General features: G+C 37.1%; 1 protein-coding gene across 2 annotated transcripts in view; it reads right to left on the bottom strand.

The window, feature by feature from the left end:
• Positions 1-701: 701 nt before the first annotated feature.
• LOC126281554 (integrator complex subunit 3) overlaps positions 702-18,473 on the bottom strand; it is a 70,489-nt gene continuing 52,717 nt past the window's right edge. For both annotated transcript variants that reach the window (XM_049980622.1, XM_049980621.1), the window contains exons 14-16: positions 15,093-15,429; positions 9,979-10,158; positions 702-4,090 (exon numbers count right to left, since the gene is read on the bottom strand). In XM_049980622.1, coding sequence (XP_049836579.1) covers positions 4,016-4,090; positions 9,979-10,158; positions 15,093-15,429 — 592 coding nt within the window. In that variant the 3' untranslated portion in view covers positions 702-4,015. The remainder of the gene's footprint in view (positions 4,091-9,978; positions 10,159-15,092; positions 15,430-18,473) is intronic.

Genomic DNA, 18,473 nt, shown 5'->3' with positions numbered 1-18,473 from the left:
GTCAAACTTCACTGTGGCCGTTCTGTGAATTACTGTGAGACAGCTTGCCCCCTCCGTCAGCTACAGAGTGTAATTCCAACAGCTTCATTCCACATTTATTACTATTTGCCAGCAAAAAGTGCTCATCTACCTGTTGTTCATGCTGAAAACTAGGGCTACACTGTAAATTAAATAGCAGTGTAAATAATGTACTTTGACTGTGCAGAGCAATGCATTAGTAGATCATGTTTGCTGTTTCTACCAGATCATGGGCTTCAGATAATGCACATGTAGCACAGTGTATTCTGTTCATTCTGACACACAACTAATCAGTACTATATGCCGACCATCCAGTTCCGATTTTGCTCTCGCAAAAATGAATAATAATTGTTGAAGAGCAATGTATGGAACCTGTTATAAAATACTGATTGTCTGTTAGAAGGATGGACTAAAAATCAGTGATAAGTGATGCACAATGTAGTTTCCCTAGTAACAATAATGAAGAACTGATTATCTTACAACAAAAAATGTATGAGTGTTGCTTTAAATTAATTTTAAGACCACAATTCTTGTTGGGTGTGATCTCTTGAAAGATTTGTGTGTTTCTCGGCTTTAAGTAAGAATGTTATTGCTGGCATAAGTAATGGCTCCATTGATTTGTAAATCTTCTGGGAGTTTTTTTAGAAGGTGGCAAGGACTGAAAAAAATAAAGAACAAAAAACTGAAGTTCATTAATCCTATTTCACAGCCATCAGTTCATAAAATACAAAGAAATAATATAAATTTTTTATCCATATTCTGATGAACCTTTTCATCCTATAATTAACATTTATCTACATTTTGTACTATCTCACTGTCATTAAGGCAATCAATCAATAACCAAAAAACATAGTAATAAGATATAACATTTTCCTGGTAATATATGATTGCACACATATTAATTACAGAATACCATGCATTATTAATGTGGAAAAGGGTCAAAAGGCTAACCTTAAGACTATGCCACAATCAAAATAAACCAAGGGGCTAAGCTGTAATTATAACAACAAAAGCTTCTTGCCATAAAAGTCTTCAATTTACACAACAGGGCAGACATTCAAGGTGGATGTGGAATTTCAGAATTCAAAAATCATTAGTCCAGTCATATACGTGTTACACAGTTTTTTTCATTCTCTTCAATTTTTTATACGCAATAAAGGAGTTCAGAATCTTCCTGACTCAAACCCAGGTCTTTGTTTATTATGGGCAAAGTAAGCAGAACTTCTTCGAAGCTTGGAAAATATACAAGAGGTGCTGACTAAATTGAGCCTAAATAAAAAGGCAGTGAGTTCTGCCTGAATAAAATGATTGGTAACAGCATTATCCACAAAAGCCAGGGGTCTGCGTTCTAGTTTCTGTTTGACATGCAGTATGTAACAGGAAGTTTCACAAATCTCACCCTCTGGTGCAGACTGAAAGATTAATTTTGGAAACACAGGAGATGTTTACTGAATATTTTACAGGAATTATAAATCACACCAGACCACCGCAAAACAAATGCATTTCATATTATTGTGCACAGTGAAAAGCAAGTGCTATTACATAATTTTATAGTTGTAAAAGAAATCCTACTCACAAGTGACAATTCTACAGAAAATTATCAGTGTCCACAGTTTTTAGAATCTTTTACCACATTTTATGAGTTATTTTAACCCTGTCATCAATCTGAAAAATAATAAATAAACTATTAGGTACAAAACTAAAATATGTGAAATGTAATCCAAACAGTTATCCTATTGTAATTATTTTCCATTCAAAATTAATTGCAATACTGTCATGCTGCACTATGAAATTAATTTTGTTTATCATTCAGTCCTAATAACGTGAATGTATATCTCTTACCTGTAATGTCAGTAATATGTTCATCATAAAAAGGAGGGAGATAGGTTGACTGTAATGGAGGGCAGGGAGAACAAAAGCAAACAGTTTGCGCAGATTAACATATGGAGGCAATGTAAATCAACCGAGGCAGCTACATACCAAAAAATTATTCTTCCACTTGTCATTTTTTCTGATGCCTGGCAAAAGTTTCATATATTACTCTGAAAACAAAGAGTAAGATACCAAGTTTTTTTTCATTTAGGTAATAAACTACAACTGTGTTTAAAAAATATTTTATCTTCTAACACCTGTATCACAGGTGCAGAATGCCGAAATGGAGTTTTTCACAACATTTCAAATGTATTCACAATATATTTACACAAAAGTAATGAAAATAAGGAGGTAATTAAAACTCTCTAGTTTTCGGCTGCCAAATGCAGCCATATTAAAAATGATAAAATTCGTGATCTGTCCGTGTATGACAAAATTACTATACATTTCAACAGTTGTCCGATACGAAACATTAATACAAAGATAATTTTTGATTCATCACAAATATCACAAATACAAAAATTTCACAATAATGACAAGGTGGAAAATGTACTGTACAATTTGAACAAGAAAAATTTCACTGTAATTTTTCCTCTTACTAAGTTAATATTTACAATAATTACACTGTAATAAATAGAGCTACAAGTTTCACACGGCAAAGAAGTTAACAAAGTAGTAAGATCATATAAATGCAAGGTATGATCTGAATAACTTCATTTTATACAATTCTCTTATCTCACTTGGTATGAGTTCATAAGGAAATATCCAACAACTAACACAGTGCAGATAAGTGACAGTTTTAACAGGGAAGGCACACAAGTTGCACTGATTTTTTTTATGATGCCCTCTCATTTTTATTCACATCTCAGTGGAATGCACGATTCTCTTGTGTAACTCCTCTGTCTTAATGTTACATGCATCTTTATCACAATTTAAGTTTCTCTTACAACATTTACTTCTATTTATTCCGAATAAAGATAGAATTCTGCACATATACATGTACATATGTATCCTTGGAACCAGTCACAGTTTGTGAGGTTTTATCTGGAAACATACTGACAAGATAACACTTACTGACAGCATGTTTAATTTTTCTTCATAAAATGCTAGACAGTATAGTCTTGAATCATCTCATTTCCATAAGATTATTAGCTCTTACTTGTCAGCAATGTTTAATAAATATAAACTACGTCGTGGAGAAATTCTTTATAGCAGCAGCAAAAATCAGGATCTAGCACGCCACTAAAAACTACCGCATTCTTATTTACTGCTTTGCAGTCCATGTGAACTGCACCCGTATAATAACATTGTTAAAAAAAATATTTGCAATTTCTTCAGAAGCTCAAGTTCTGAATTTAAAATGGTGCTACTTTTATTAAAGCTTGCCAAATGCTATTCCACATTCTGTCAATCAAGGCACTTGTAATGATTATTTATCTAAAGGGAATAGCTGCATGCAAATTGTGACTGTTCACATACATGTTTCAAACTTACAGCTTATATTGTTCCGTGATGAAATGTTTTCAGTCAAAATTAACAGCACACTGAACAGCATCGTACTCCAGACAATGAAATGAGCCACTCTAAGAAGAGTGCTTGACAATGTAAATATATACAATAAACCACTCTTCATAAAATATAGTCTATGTTCACCTAGTAGAACAACACTACAAGGTGCAGGAATGAATGTGTCCTCTGGAGTGGCAATATTTTCATGCCAACGTTCTGCCGTCATTAAATTGTAACTATAAAATCTGTTAACACTCTGAACACCAAATCCAGTTTTTCATTCGCACGTTACACATGAACAAGGGTCAATGTTGTTGCCGTCTGGGTCCAAAACAACACTAAGACATGAGGGTTTTCACTGACACACGAAATGGTCAGTTCATTTATTTACAAAAGTATGTTACTGTACACACGATCAAGTTTACCCTGCAAAACAACTCGGAGAGGAAGAGCACCATAAATCTATGCCCATCAAGAGAATATGAAGTCATAATAATACGCCCTTCTTTGACAACACCAACTTTATGGTTTGACCACCAATTTGTCAGTCATATAGAAGGGCACCATTGAGGTTCTGTCACCAGCTCCACACACTTTGTTCACCATAACTGTGCGGTCAGTCACTGTCCGAACCTACTGGGTTAGTCTTTTTCCTCTTTTTCGCTTGCTTTGGCTTCACCACCTCCTCTTCCTTTATAAATAAAACAAAACAAAAATTAATGCATACATTAAACACATTTAGTGAAGAAATTATGTTATATTCTACAAAGCTTATTTACACTACCAGCAAATTGTTAATAAATGTGCTATTGCAAAAATTGTTTCATTCATTACTTGATACACAATTAACTAGATCATATGTCAGTCTACAGCAAATGAATCTGTCTTCTATACCTGGCAGGTCATCATTTATGTCATATTTTCTTGTTGCTTCTATTTTCTCAGTCTTAATCAAGAACACTGAAATACAAAAATTTTCCTTCCCATTCTATCCAACATTTCCTGTACCTCTTCCATGTTCAGTTAAAAACAATGACTTTTCGATGATCCTAGTTAGGCAGTCATAGTTTTTATATTATGAACCTTTACCGTATTTACTCGAATCTAAGCCGCACTTTTTTTCCGGTTTTTGTAATCCAAAAAACCGCCTGCGGCTTAGAAGCGAGTGCAAAGCAAGCATAAGTTCTGAAAAATTTTGGAAGGTGCCACCACAACTAACTTCTGCCGTCGAATATATTATGTAGTGCTACACAGGCATGCTTTGTAGGCACAAAGATAAATACTGGCGCCAAAACCTCTGCGTCAGTAAATAAATTTTTTTAAAAAAGGTGGAAGACGAGCTTTTTTTCTCCGCCCCGAGTTTCGACCACTGCATTTTCATACATTATCCAACGAAGTAAATAAAATTCCGTATTGTTCATCTTCGAATGTAGCAAAATTTCAATGTACTACTAAAATCCGACTGGCAAGACTGTTTGGGATGTTTGTCAATATGGCCAACTCTCTGAATTTTTTCCTACCTGTGAGAAGAGATGGTTACTAATAGGAACCTGATGAAATGTGAATCACATGCAATATTCTTTTCACCATAAGAATAGCAGGAATATAAACATTTTGCCATGTATTCTTTTGTGTTTGCTGCTATCTTATTTAAATCCTGTCTGCCTAATAAACTACGAAACTAGAGTGAGACAACAGCAAACGTGGAAGAATATACGTATTGTGACATGTTTATATTCATATTATTCTTATGCCTAACAGTGATACAGTCAGAAATGAAGCACGGCAATTGACTAGATTTTTAAATCTAAGATGACTAATTTCTGTGCAGAATCTGGTGTACTAAAGAGGCGGCCACAAAGATTTTCAAACGGAGAAAAATTTTTGCCTAACTCTCGTTCAGAACATGTTCTATCATACGCAGTCTATTATTTGGTTCTTGTTGATCATTATCATGAAAGCAGCAGTGTAAGTAACAACAAATAGCAGTCTCTTGCCATTGTTTCGATAGTGAGATGATTCCTCTCTTCCTCTTTTTTTTAAGAATTGTAGGCGGCAGTAGCGCGCACGAAAGCAAGCCGTGCCGCGAGCGGCGACAGGCCATAAACACGCACTATCAGAATGCGACAAACAATGCATGACACAGCACAGTAATGCATTTTCAGCTTAGAGTGACGTAAACACCTATAACAAAGAAAACGGCACTTATCAGATCAAAGCAAAATAAGCAATCGATTCAAACCAGACGAAGCACGTGAAAAAGGAGGGGTACCCGTATAAATAAGGACGGAGCGCCTGACGCATAGCAATGGCTACCTGGTAATGCTTAACTGCTAAGCTTACGACTAGAACCAAACTACTGTAGCTGTATTGTCATTCATTCGACCTAAATTGTGTCTCATATTACAATGGACCAACTTTGTTTCGATTTGGAGATGCAGCCTAAAACTTTTCTCTCCTCTTGAATTTCGAGTCTCAAATTTCAAGTGCGTCTTGGGTTCGGGAATTTTTTTTTCTTTATTTCAAGTCTCATTTTTCAGGTGCGGCTTAGATTCGAGTGAGGCTTCGATTTGAGTAAATACGGTATATGTTTGCAGGCCTTATGCTCTATACTCTACTGGTCCTAATTATATCTGTTAATTTGCTATACAGAAACACAAGTAGTATGAAGCTATATTACGATTATTCCCCCCCCCCCCCCCCCCCCGAACTTCTTATTTGCCTAAGCTTCTACTCTCAACTTTTCTCCCTTTTCCTGTGTAGTCTCATAGAAGATTTTCAGTTTTATTGCACCATTGTGCTCCTAAATTGCTACACTCTTTTTTACAATGAAATCTTTTAGTCAATGAATATCATAAACTATTCTGGAATGAATATTACAGTTTTTGCACCATTAACTGACCTATATATACCAACAGTCCACACTTTCTTGGTATATTTCAACCCAAAGTGCATCTAGTTTAAAGTTGTGTGTTAACAAAGACATTATGAAACACGGAATACCAACATGGAATACCAATACCTATCTGACTGACAAAGGCTGATTTCTAACCAAGAGAATTTTGTATGAAAGCAATTAAATAATTTAATCTGCAGGTGTGCTTAGAATATTCCCTGCAGAGGTTTCAGTATTCTCCTTTTGTATTTTGTCGGCATGTTACGTAATGCCTGTCCTCCTCCAGCTGAGATTAAAATAGTTACTGCACATTAGTTCAGGACAGATAATAGCACAAGTGGCTTCAGTTCTCAGTAAAATTTTGGTTGCAGTAGTAGCAGTACTACCTGTGGCTCTGCAAGAGTGACAGGCAATCACAAAAAAAGAGGAGACACTTTACAAATGAGTAAACAAGTGTGTTACATAACTTGGCAAAGCAAGCTTTACTCCTGGCCATGTCAGGAACTAACTTGGTCACATTACTAGGCACAGCCACAGTCTGGTTCAAAGTAGTACCTCACAGCCCAAGTACAGACTGCGAGCTCTGGAAATGCTTTCACGAGCAGCTACAACGCCCTTGCTGTTAGTATCATAAATTCACTGATAATGCGATGGAAGCAAGAGTGACAGCATAGAAGGAAAAAGTGACAGAATGTGTACTCAAATGGAGTAAGTCAATGGTGTGGAAATTACAGTAGGAAGAGCATGACAATGAGCATAGTGGAATTCAGGTATCTAGAAACAAAGTCCACATAATAAATATTCCATTGACAATATGGTTAACTGTGTTATTAGACAGTAGTTTCTGTATATTATCAACAGTGCAAGAAGAAAAGCCACCTTTGAGAATAATTCATGGCCAACAATTCGAAGTCAACAAGGAAACTCGGAAAAACAAAATTTTTGAATCTACGGGACAATAAACAAGTCTTCATGGGTGAGCAAGATGACACGGTTTCATAAAAGCATATAACATTAGATTTTTATACAAAATGAACCATCATAGTTGAAGAGGTCAGAGGTGTATATGTGTAGCGACAGTTCTACACTAGTACAAAGCATTACGGAGATGATAGATAAACTCCAGTAGAAGGCTCTGCAGGAGAGACACTCAGTAGCTCAGTAAGTGCTTTGTTGAAGTTTCGAGAACGTACCTTTACTGAGGAGTCAAGCAGTATATTGCTCCCTCCTACGTATATCTCGCGAAGAGACCATGAGGATAAAATCAGAGAGATTAGAGCCCACATAGAGGCACACCGACAATCCTTTAATTCCACGAACAATATGAGACTGGAATGAAGGGAGAACTGATAGAGGTACGCAAGGTACCCTCCGCCACACACCGTCAGGTGGCTTATGGAGTATGGATGTAGATGTACACTATTACTATATTCCATCCCTAAACATGTAGGAAAAGGGTTAGCAAAACTTCCTAGATGAAAACAAACAAGAAAAAATGATGTGGGTATTATCCAGATTGTAGGATAAAGTACTTCTAATTAGTGAAAGCAGATCTAAAAATTGTCTTCCACCATAATATATAAAATATATTTCAGAAAACATACATTTTCTAATTACTTACCTAAATAAAGTAGCTAATAGATATTTTTAGTATCTCAATAGAAATAAAGGCCATTATACTATGAGGGCACCCAGAAAATAATGCCACACATTTTTTCCTCAGCACACAACAATTTTGTTAAAGTGAGACAATACGTATGAATTCTTTGAAGCTTCCTAAGTGTGAAAACAAAATTTCCAGTTCCTCTGACAAACACTGTAGCTGCAGCAATGACACTGGTTCAAGATGTACGAGCAGTATGTCATCATTGGATTTCTCACTGCACACAAATAAACTGTTGCAAATATTCAGGAACATTTGTTGTAAGTCTGAGGAGCATCTGCAGTCGATAGGAGTACAGTGAGTCATTCGATACAGGGGGTGAGACCATCAGAAGGCAGTTTGCCAGAGTCCCCTGATTCACAGCAACCAGGGGGACCGTCCACAGCTGTCATGCTGAACACGTAACAGACCAACATGCTGATGATCTCATTCTCAAGGATCAATGCATCACGTCTTGGCATTGGGTGATGCTGCTGCTGTTGATCAGCAAGGGAAGAATGGGTGCAATTATCCACATTCTTGGATACTCAAAGGTGTGTGCATGATGAGTCTTGTGCAACTCAAAACTTGGAGAAAAACAATTGCTCCAAGTTGTTGCAACATTTGGAAGCTGAGGGGAGGCTTTCTTGTTCCAGACTGTGATGGGTGATGAAACCTGGGTTTACCATTTTCAGTGCAAAAGAAAACTCAAAGCTTCTGCCAGTAAGACTGTGTTTTGGGACTGTGTGGATGTGATTCTCATTGATATGATGCCACAAAGAGAGTACCAACAGTGCATAAGTATATGTGAACACATTAATCACACTAAATGTTTATACTGACTTCAGTGCCATAACCACCCTGGGAATGTTTCAATTCAACACAATTATGCTTGGCCTCACACAAGTTTGAGGACTTCTGAACATATCGCGAAATACTTTTGGACTGTGTTATACAGCCCACCCTACAGCTCTGACCTAACTGCCTCACATTTCCACTTTTCATACCATTAAAAGATAGCATTTGCACAAGACTTTTTGAGGGTGACAAGGACATAATTCGTGCAGTGAAGAAGTGGCTTCGTGTCCAGAACAATGACTGGTATCGACGGGATGTACGTGTCCTTTTGTCTTTCTGGAAGAAAGTCATAGATCTGGAAGGAGATTACAAGGAAAAATAGGGTGGGTAGATAAAACAACATTATTTCAAATGTGTAATATATAACTGTAGAACAAAAAAATGTCCGGCATTATTTCCTGGGTGACACTAATATAATGAAGACAGAAAAATGTACTACACTTTCAGGTCGTTAGTAAGTTAAAAAAATTCATATGGAAGTTCAAACAATGGAAACTGCAGGTTGGAATACCAACAACATAAGGAAAAAAACAGATTTCTACTCACTGTAATGATGACACATTGAGTTGCAGTCAAGGCACAACAAAAAGACAGTTACACATCATGTTTCAGACATCTCTGCCTGAACTCTTTGCCTATACAAATGTCTGCTTGTGTCTGTGTATTTGCGGATGTGTGTGTGTGTGTGTGTGTGTGTGTGTGTGTGTGTGTGCGCGCGAGTGTACACCTGTCCTTTTTTTCCCCCTAAGGGAAGTCTTTCTGCTCCCGGGATTGGAATGACTCCTTACCCTCTCCCTTAAAACCCTTATCCTTTAGTCTTTCCCTCTTTCCTGAAGAAGCAACCGCCGGTTACGAAAGCTAGAAATTCTGTGTGTGTGTTTGTGTGTTTTATTTATTGTGCTTATCTACCGGCGCTTTCCCGCTTGGTAAGTCTTGGAATCTTTGTTTTTAATATATTTTTCCCATGTGGAAGTTTCGACTATTTTTTCCTTATACTGTCATATGGACGTTCATCTCCCACCATCATGTAAAGAACTTTAAGAGTAGTGTACCGGGACAATTACATTAACCACAATATTCTATGAAAAGCAAGATCAGTTGCAACTCTAATTATGTGATCACAGTTGTCTAGATTCAGACATTAAAAAACTTTACAATGTACAATGTGTGACCACTTTCTTACCTCACTAGAATCTTCTGAAGAATCAGATGGTCGAGTTGCTTGCCTCCCTTTCCCTCTTGGTTTACGACCACCCCCTCCCCCACCTCCTCTCCGACCCCGCGGTTCCAGTTCCTCTACTTCAGCAAGGGCAAAGAGGTCAGAGAAACGTTTCCTCTGTGGATCACTGCACTGGGACTGTGCCTGCAATTAGAATACAGCACTGTAGTGATAAAACTTCAACTGCATAAATAACTAATACAACTACTGGGTTATATCCTGCTCTAAATTTCTGAATACTAATTACACTACAGAAAATTTGTATTTCCTTTTGTTAAATGTGCTAATTATTTGGTACGACTGAATGCAACACAAACAATAAACACAGTTTATTTGGTATCATCCATGACAGATATGAGATGGTGGTTGTTAAAATCAATCTTAAAATGTGTGTTCAACAACCTTTCACAAAGCAAAAGCACCAAAATTGACGCATTTCAAAAGAGCAAGCCTCTATCATCAGAATTATTTTGCAAGAATCCTATGAAAGCAATAAGAATAAGGATTTATCACTTTTACTGGATACCAGTTGAATAATTCTGACAATGATGGCTAGCACCTTTGAAATACATCAATTTTGGTGCTTTTACATTGAAGAAGCTGGTTGAGCCTACATTTTAACATGAACACAGTTTATTCTTAATCATAACAACAGGAAAAAAAATATTAACTACACACCACCGGAAAATGTTCATTTCATTGTATTTTAAGTAGAGCTGATGAAGTTGATGATGAAACCAAACCCAGAACTTCATACATGATGGTGAAAAAATTATCTGAAATAGTTATACAATGGTCATGGACACAGATAACATCGCAGTTAATAAGTGTCTTCCCACAATCTTCAATGTTGTAGTAATGTTTGTCTCCCTATCTTGAGAAACAGCAGTGCCTTATAACTGAGCCCTGTTCACTCCCCAAGCTGTATATGAAGTGTTACTTTTGAGCAAAAATGTTTAGAAAGCAGAATTTCAGTAATGCTGAACTGCTAAGTGGTTTCATGTCTATCGGTTGAGTAACCAATCTATAAGGGGCAGTCAAATGAAAACTGAACACCCATCACAATGGGCCACGGAATGGTTCCATTCACATGTAATCACCACACGTGTTACGACATCCACAACCTCACCCACTCTTGCACTTTGTTGTCCAAGTGAAACTGACGTCCACTCATGTCTTTCTTCAGCTTGCCAAAAGTATGTAAAACATATAATGGAAAACACAGAATATATGCAGGATGTTGCTGTTTTTTCCAATCAAATCTCTAAATTATAGCCTTCATCTGATTGGCAGTGTGGGAGGACGGGCATTATTCTGCAAACATAAATGGTTCCATCTGACACCATTCCTCGGTGTTTTGACAGTGCACTGACAATGGTTTGACGCTCAAGGAAATCAACAGCTGAGGACCCCTGCAGTCAAAGAAGAAAGTTATCAGGGCCTAACTGGAACTTGTAAGAACAGCTTTGGGTTTATTTGGTGGGTGAGATGTTTCCACTGCTGGCTTTGCTGTTTGCCCTTAGGTTGTTGGAATGCTGTTGGGTGGCATCATCCTGTTGCATGATAATGCCCACTCCCACATTGCCCATTAGGCAAAGGCTACACAGGAGGGATTTGGTTGGGGATCACTTCAACATCTTCCATACAGCCCGGATCTTTCACTGTGTGTTTTTCACTTCTTTGGCAAGTTGACAGACATGCATGGATGTCAGTTTCAGTCTGGCGAGAAATAACAGGAGTTAGTGCAATTGTGGATCTGTCAGCAGCAAACCGTGTTCTACGAAACAGGAATTGACTGTCTTTTCTCCCTTTGTGATAAATGTCTTAATGCATGTGGTGATTATTTTTGAATGGCAGGTGTTTGGTTTTCATTTGACTGCCTTTCACAACTGTGACAGTGACATGCACAGGTGAATGTGTCCACAATTAAAAAAATGAGAGAGAGAGAGAGAGAGAGAGAGAGAGAGAGAGAGAGAGAGAGAGAGAGAGAGGAACAGTGCATATAAGATAAGCAGAATTTAAATACATTACACAATTTAAGTGAAATCAAATATTTGCCATATATGAGCCTGGTATGCAGCAAACACAATCCTTTCTACATATACATTTCATGCAGACTAGAACTAGTTCACTGTGGCCAACAGGAGATTCTGATTCCAGTCAGGTGATTTCCATTTCAGTCACAGTCAACATTCCCACACAGAGGAGCAGTTAGAATCAGTTTATGCTTCTTTGATCCCTCATAATAATACTACATAGTACAAATGCTATTATGAGGACATAGTTATTACCTCCTGACTGCATTTTTGATAGAGTAATGAAGAGTACTGAAACTTCTATAAAAAGGACAATTTTTGTAACATAAGAGGAATGTAATGAGCTCTACCAGTCAGTGGGTGAAGTAAGAAATCTTGTTAAAGAATGGAGAGCAATAGACATTAAATTCCTATCAGAGGGCCTATGAAATTTAGATCACAGAAGTGAAAGGAAATGAATTTTCATATACCAGTATGATGCTACGTGTAACACTCATATTGATATGGAAGTGATTGCATCCTAGAGGTCTCAGCATTATGTACAAGGGCAAAAGTCTCTTTAGAAATGCAGATGGACAATTACAAATTTCTTCTCTTAACCACGAGCTGCAGTACTTCTCAGCCACACAATCTCAGATGACAAGAAGAAATATGTTGCTAGCTTACTGTAAACTATTTTTGGAGATAACTGGCAAAAACGACAGGACATAAGTTGGTATACATCTATCATTTACAATAGTCCCATGTTGTTCAATACAGATATAGAGAAAATTGTTTGTGAATATGTATATGCTTTTGGTTTATATGATTAAGTATAACAGTTACCTCAAAGAATTATTCTAATAACAGGTAATGCCACTGTTACATCATTGTATTCTGTTATAGGTGATTTGTAACATTTTAAATAATTGTGAAGGAACAATAAAATCAGAACTTTTAGTAAAACACTGAATATCAATGTTACAGTTGGCAGTTTATAATTTTTCCCATGATATCACATACTAAATTGTTGCAAATATGATGTAGTGTAAGAAGCATTATACAATATGATTTAAGTTGTTTTCAGAAAACAACACATTCACTTTTGGAAATCATTCAGTGTTGAACATGTCCAAAATGTTCTGGCAAATGAAAATATGTCCATATTTAAATGCACTTGTTAAAGTAATATTTTCGGTGTAGACTTGATTTACAGATACGAACTGCCTTTTAACACAAAAGTAAAGGCATTTGCATTGCAATATGTTGCTATTTTCATTCTTACATGTGCCTCAAATAAGATTTATGTTGATTGTGTAAAACTGCAGTTAGTGGGCATGTTCGTCTTTGCATGTCACTTCCTCAGTTACAAATAGATTTCCCATATTACCTGGATTCTAACAATGGAGATCCATAAAAACAACAGTAGAGGGACGTTTATTACACTATATATTGTCCTACGTGGATGCATCAACAAAATTGTCACCTTGGCTATGACTTTCTGAAGTCCCATTACCAAACTAGGTCCTTGCTGCACATTATTTTCCTCCGATCAACTCTTATAGCTTTTCCTCACTCCCTAAATTCATGAAACCTTAAATTTCTTCTCAGTCATTCCTATATTTCTATGACTGTGATCAAAGCGCAACATCTCCTAGGCTACCTGCTATCAATGTCGACTCCAAATTGACTCTAAACGGCCTTTAAATGGAAACTAACAAAAAGAGCATATTTTGAAACAAAACAGCAGAAGCTGTAACTACTTCAAAATGTAGCTAGTTTTTTTCCTGCATAGAAAGTACTCCAGAATAATAAAGGAAAGAATAACCTTAGCATGTGCCTGTAACTGTCCGTCATTCAGCCCTAATTTGTGCCTGTTCCTCCTGCTGCTGTCAACTTCTTTCTACCTTTTCAGTCCCATCTACCCTTTTCTAATTTATTTCCTTTGCAATCTTCCCTCTTCTCTGTTATCTACATCTCAGATTTTCCAATCTTATTTTTGTGACACTTTATTTTTTATGTTTGCTTTTGGTTAAGTGACATCCAACAATAAAAAAGGGACCTGATAACCCTGGAGTTAATTGGTACCCCATTCCATTATCCTGTGTCTCCATGTTTCAAAACATACTTGACATCACTGTAAAATTATTGTAAGTGCCATTTTTCTCATAATATCAGAAAGAACCCTAATTTCATAAATAACTTTCAAGCTGTTACTACATGATTAAGTAGGTCTTAGCTATTAACAGTAGATCTTACTTATACAGAGAATTCATTGAATAGTCGACAGTACATAAAAATAAGTGATTATTATTGCTAAGCTATCATACTTAGTTTTCCAGCAGCTAAGTAATTATCCAGTAACACTTCTGTAGAATGAGTGTGCGCTAGTCTGCATACATGTTTTTAATTCTTCAAATATTTATGAAACAAGACATACTGTTCATAGTGTCGGGGATTATACACTGACTTATACCTGTTTCTTTTCACAACTAATAATTTTGCAGGATTTACAGCCTAAATTTACTGCAACCATCATCAGGTCTGTACAAACAGGGAAAAATACATTACTGACTAGCCCATACTCAGACAAATGAAGCTGTCATATAGCACAATCTATAGGTAATGTTATGTCATGTTGTGCTACATGACAGCTTCATTTTTCCTTCTCTGATGCCAGTAACACTGCAAAATTAAAATTATATCACAAGGAAAATTCATTTGAGAAAACTATTAAATGACACAGAGTTTATGGCCAGCACTTAGCTTCAGAAGGACAGCTACAGTTGGATCCTCCTCTTCCTGGAGCCTGAGTAGCTTGTCCTTTCACAACCTATTCTCTCCTACCCAAGGAAGAAACTAATGGTTCTGAGAGCTCAGAGCAGCATCATGTACTTTTATTTTTATACATATCTATATCAGCAGTACTAAATATTTTGCCCCCTGAAGGTACATACTGGTCAGCATTCTGTCTCTTACATTACTAATTGCAGTTGAGACTGTGAAAAATAAAAAGTTGTTATTTGCAAAACTTGAATTGGTTGAACACCAAAAGTCTCTCACCTGCAACAGGGCTCTTTGTACCACCTCTGACCCATACAGTCGGCAACCATTTTGTTTGCAGGATTGCCGCAAATGGTCGAGATGCCCGAGTACCTGCTCTACAGGAGGGGTACCACTACTCGGTGATGGTTTTCCTCCTGGTTGCTGATTCCCACCACCACGTTTTCGTTTCCCAGGTGATGAATTTGTTCCTCCAACAGGTGTCAGTAGTTGAGCAACGAGGCGACATAACAATTCCTCGTGCTCACGGCACCAACATCGTAATGCTGACACAACAAACATATCCCCACCTCGTACTTCTCTTGACAGAATTACCCGAAGGAGCTCTTCTGTTGGCCTAGAACAATGTGAGTACAGATTGTTTTCAGAAAAAGAAAACAACAGAATAAATATAACACTCAAATTTTATTACATAACTCATTTATACAACACACAGTGTGCAAACAGAAGAAATAAATTCTAATTGTTTTCTTCTGTAAACTTAAAAAATAGTTACAGAAAAATAGGGAACTGAAAAGAAAAAAAAGAAAACATTTTTTTGAAACTCTTGTTAAAAGCAAGACAATATAATTAAACATGTGAACCATGGCAACACTTTAACAACATACTTGTTGCCTTTTAAAGAGATTTTTGGAGAAGAGAGAAGCAGAAAACTTCAGATACGAAGTGGCAGAAAAAAGAAGGCTGAAAGGTGGAAGGAATGTATGGGAGGGTTACATAAAAGAAAGTAACTTGAAGACAATATTATGAAAAAGGAAGAAAAAATAGATGACGATGTGGTGGGTGGTGCAAAACTGTGAGGAGAATTTTTGGGTAACTGATACATCCAACTGAATCATGGTCCTTAAGAAGGGGTGCAATACAGTTCCCTGGGACATGCCTGCAGTTACTTCTACACCTGTCAACAATTCTCCATCCAAATAACAAGTTATGCCCTCACTAGTAACAATCTAACCTGTTTTTAAAATAAACAATGGTACAGTTCTGAATCAGATGCTTTTTGGAAATCAAGAAATACTGCATCCGCTTTACTGCCTTGAGTCCATAATCCATCCAACCTATGAAATGTCCTTATCGCTCTTTGCGCTACACCTACTCCCAACCTTTTGCCACATGGGTTATATCCCTGTGGAAGGCCCAAGTGCAAGATCTGTCCTATGTACCTACCCAGCAGATCCTATTTAAGTCTTGCCACATGTATTCTTATCCCATCAGTAGTAGGGAGAGACCTGCGAAAGCAGTCATTTCATATTTGCAAGGCCTCTAATGTGGGCATGAATACGATATGTCCACCAGAACAAATGTCCACTGCCAAACTAGCTGACACCCAGCAGTAACACACAATGCTGAGCACAACATGGTCAACTTCAATGGGCACAACCTGTGCCATATGAAACACCCTCTCCCACAAAATACCAGCTTCTATGAATTACATAGATGGTAATTCACTCTCAAAATCTTCCTAATCACTATCTCCACAAGACTCTACCCCTCTCACCTACCTCCACGTCTGTGTCCCCAACTCTGCCCCATTTCATTCAGTCTACTTACACTCACATACCACTCTCCACATTCTCCCTCTTCTTCTGTTCCATCCCCCTTCCAATCCATTGTGTGCCACACCTGACTCCCTGTTCCAGCTCGTGAGTGATCTGACATGTGACACATTCCTATCCCATTCCTTTGATGACTCTACCTCCCAGCACTCAGTCACCCTGTTCTCATGTGCTGTGGCTGAATAGTCACCTTTACTTTTTTATCATCATTTAAATCATTAGTATACTGAGCCAATACATGGCTGACGTTTCAATGGATCTCTTTTCACCTGTGGAGCTGTGTGTTTTTCTTCTTGCTCTTGAGAGGCTTTCCACTTTTATACTCAGAATGATTGTCTTATAATTCTGTTCTGCTGGTGTTTTGGTTAAGATGTCTTACTCAGAACTATCAGAACACTGGTCATTTATTGCCCTTCAAGAATGAATAATAAAAAACCTGCTAAAACTTGAAAAGTATCTTGAGGAAAAGAAGCATTGATCCCTGTCTCTTTGAATCTTCAGGGGATGCATGGGAATGATAAGTCAGAATGTGATACTGGGACAGAAAAGTTTTCATTACTTCAGCATTGCTTTAAGTCATTTTGATTACCAGCAGCCCTTTTTACTTCAACACATAATTAAATTCAGTAGAATTCAAATACCATATTTCACTGTTTTCAAACTCTACTTTGTGAGGACCTACTGCTTCTAGAGTAGTTTCGTCTCCCATCCATCTTTCTAGATTCTCTCTCTCACTTCTTTCCTTTGTAGAGAGAGATGTAATGCTGTTTAGAAAGGTTAAATGTCAATAAATAGTATTGGATTTTGATCTACTTACTTTCAATATAAGGAGAAAATACAAATCCAAGGATCTCAGTTACAGCAAAAATTTTGACTGTTTTTATTTTGATGAATTATAGTGCAAATTATCAACTCTCAAATTTTAAGTTGTGTTTTTGCTCTATGCCCAAGTCATTTTATGTCTAATACCAATAATAAAATAAGCCTACACATAACAACAACAAAATATTACTGCAACCGTGTTTTGAAATGAAAGTCGCTTCCACCATAAAGGAAAACTAAGGTAGTAAAAGCTAGGGATAAGAAGCTGCTCTATCCTGCTACTAGTGTGTGTGCATGTGAGTATGCCGAATGTAGTGTCACTGTGTGTGTGTGTGTGTGTGTGTGTGTGTGTGTGTGTGTGTGTGTGTGTGTGTGTGTGTGTGTGTGCTTAAATCAACTGCCAAATGTATTAGCTTAGGCTGGCCACTACAGGCTGCCTGTAGGAAGCGTGCACACTGTCTCCATCACACCGTCTACCTGTGACTCGGACCTATATAGGTGTGGAGCAATGCTGACTTACCATCACTATGTTTTTTTAGTTTGTACCACTCACATCAGCTGTTCTGTGTATCAGTTATGTTGCACCTTCTGTACAATTCTTTTGTCTTGTTACATATGGAGTCACAAGAGTCTTATTTCCATTATTGACTAAAAGTTTATGAGTAAAGCAATATTTGTGTTACTTAGATTAGTTTCGTGTACTTCTTGATTACTACAGATGTGTTGATGGGTTAAGTCACATATGACCAAGTATTGAGCTGCTTCAGGTTTATGGGACAATTTAAATTAAAAATTAGATGGGGCCAAAACTACTTACCTCCTCCTTTCTATTTTTTCAGAGTTGTTCAGTTAACCATAAACTTTTCACATTGCATGTTGGAACTCATCTTATTAATTTAATTATGAAGATTCCTTTTAAAATGAAATCACTATATGTTGGTAAGTATTGTATACATAAGTTCAACACTATTTGCCTTCATTTGGAGCAGCTGAAGTTATTTCT

The sequence above is a fragment of the Schistocerca gregaria genome, chromosome 7, assembly GCF_023897955.1.
Source record: "Schistocerca gregaria isolate iqSchGreg1 chromosome 7, iqSchGreg1.2, whole genome shotgun sequence".
NCBI lineage: Eukaryota > Metazoa > Arthropoda > Insecta > Orthoptera > Acrididae > Schistocerca > Schistocerca gregaria.
The sequence above is the reverse complement of the archived record's forward strand: the minus strand, read 5'-3'. Positions and strand labels throughout refer to the sequence as shown.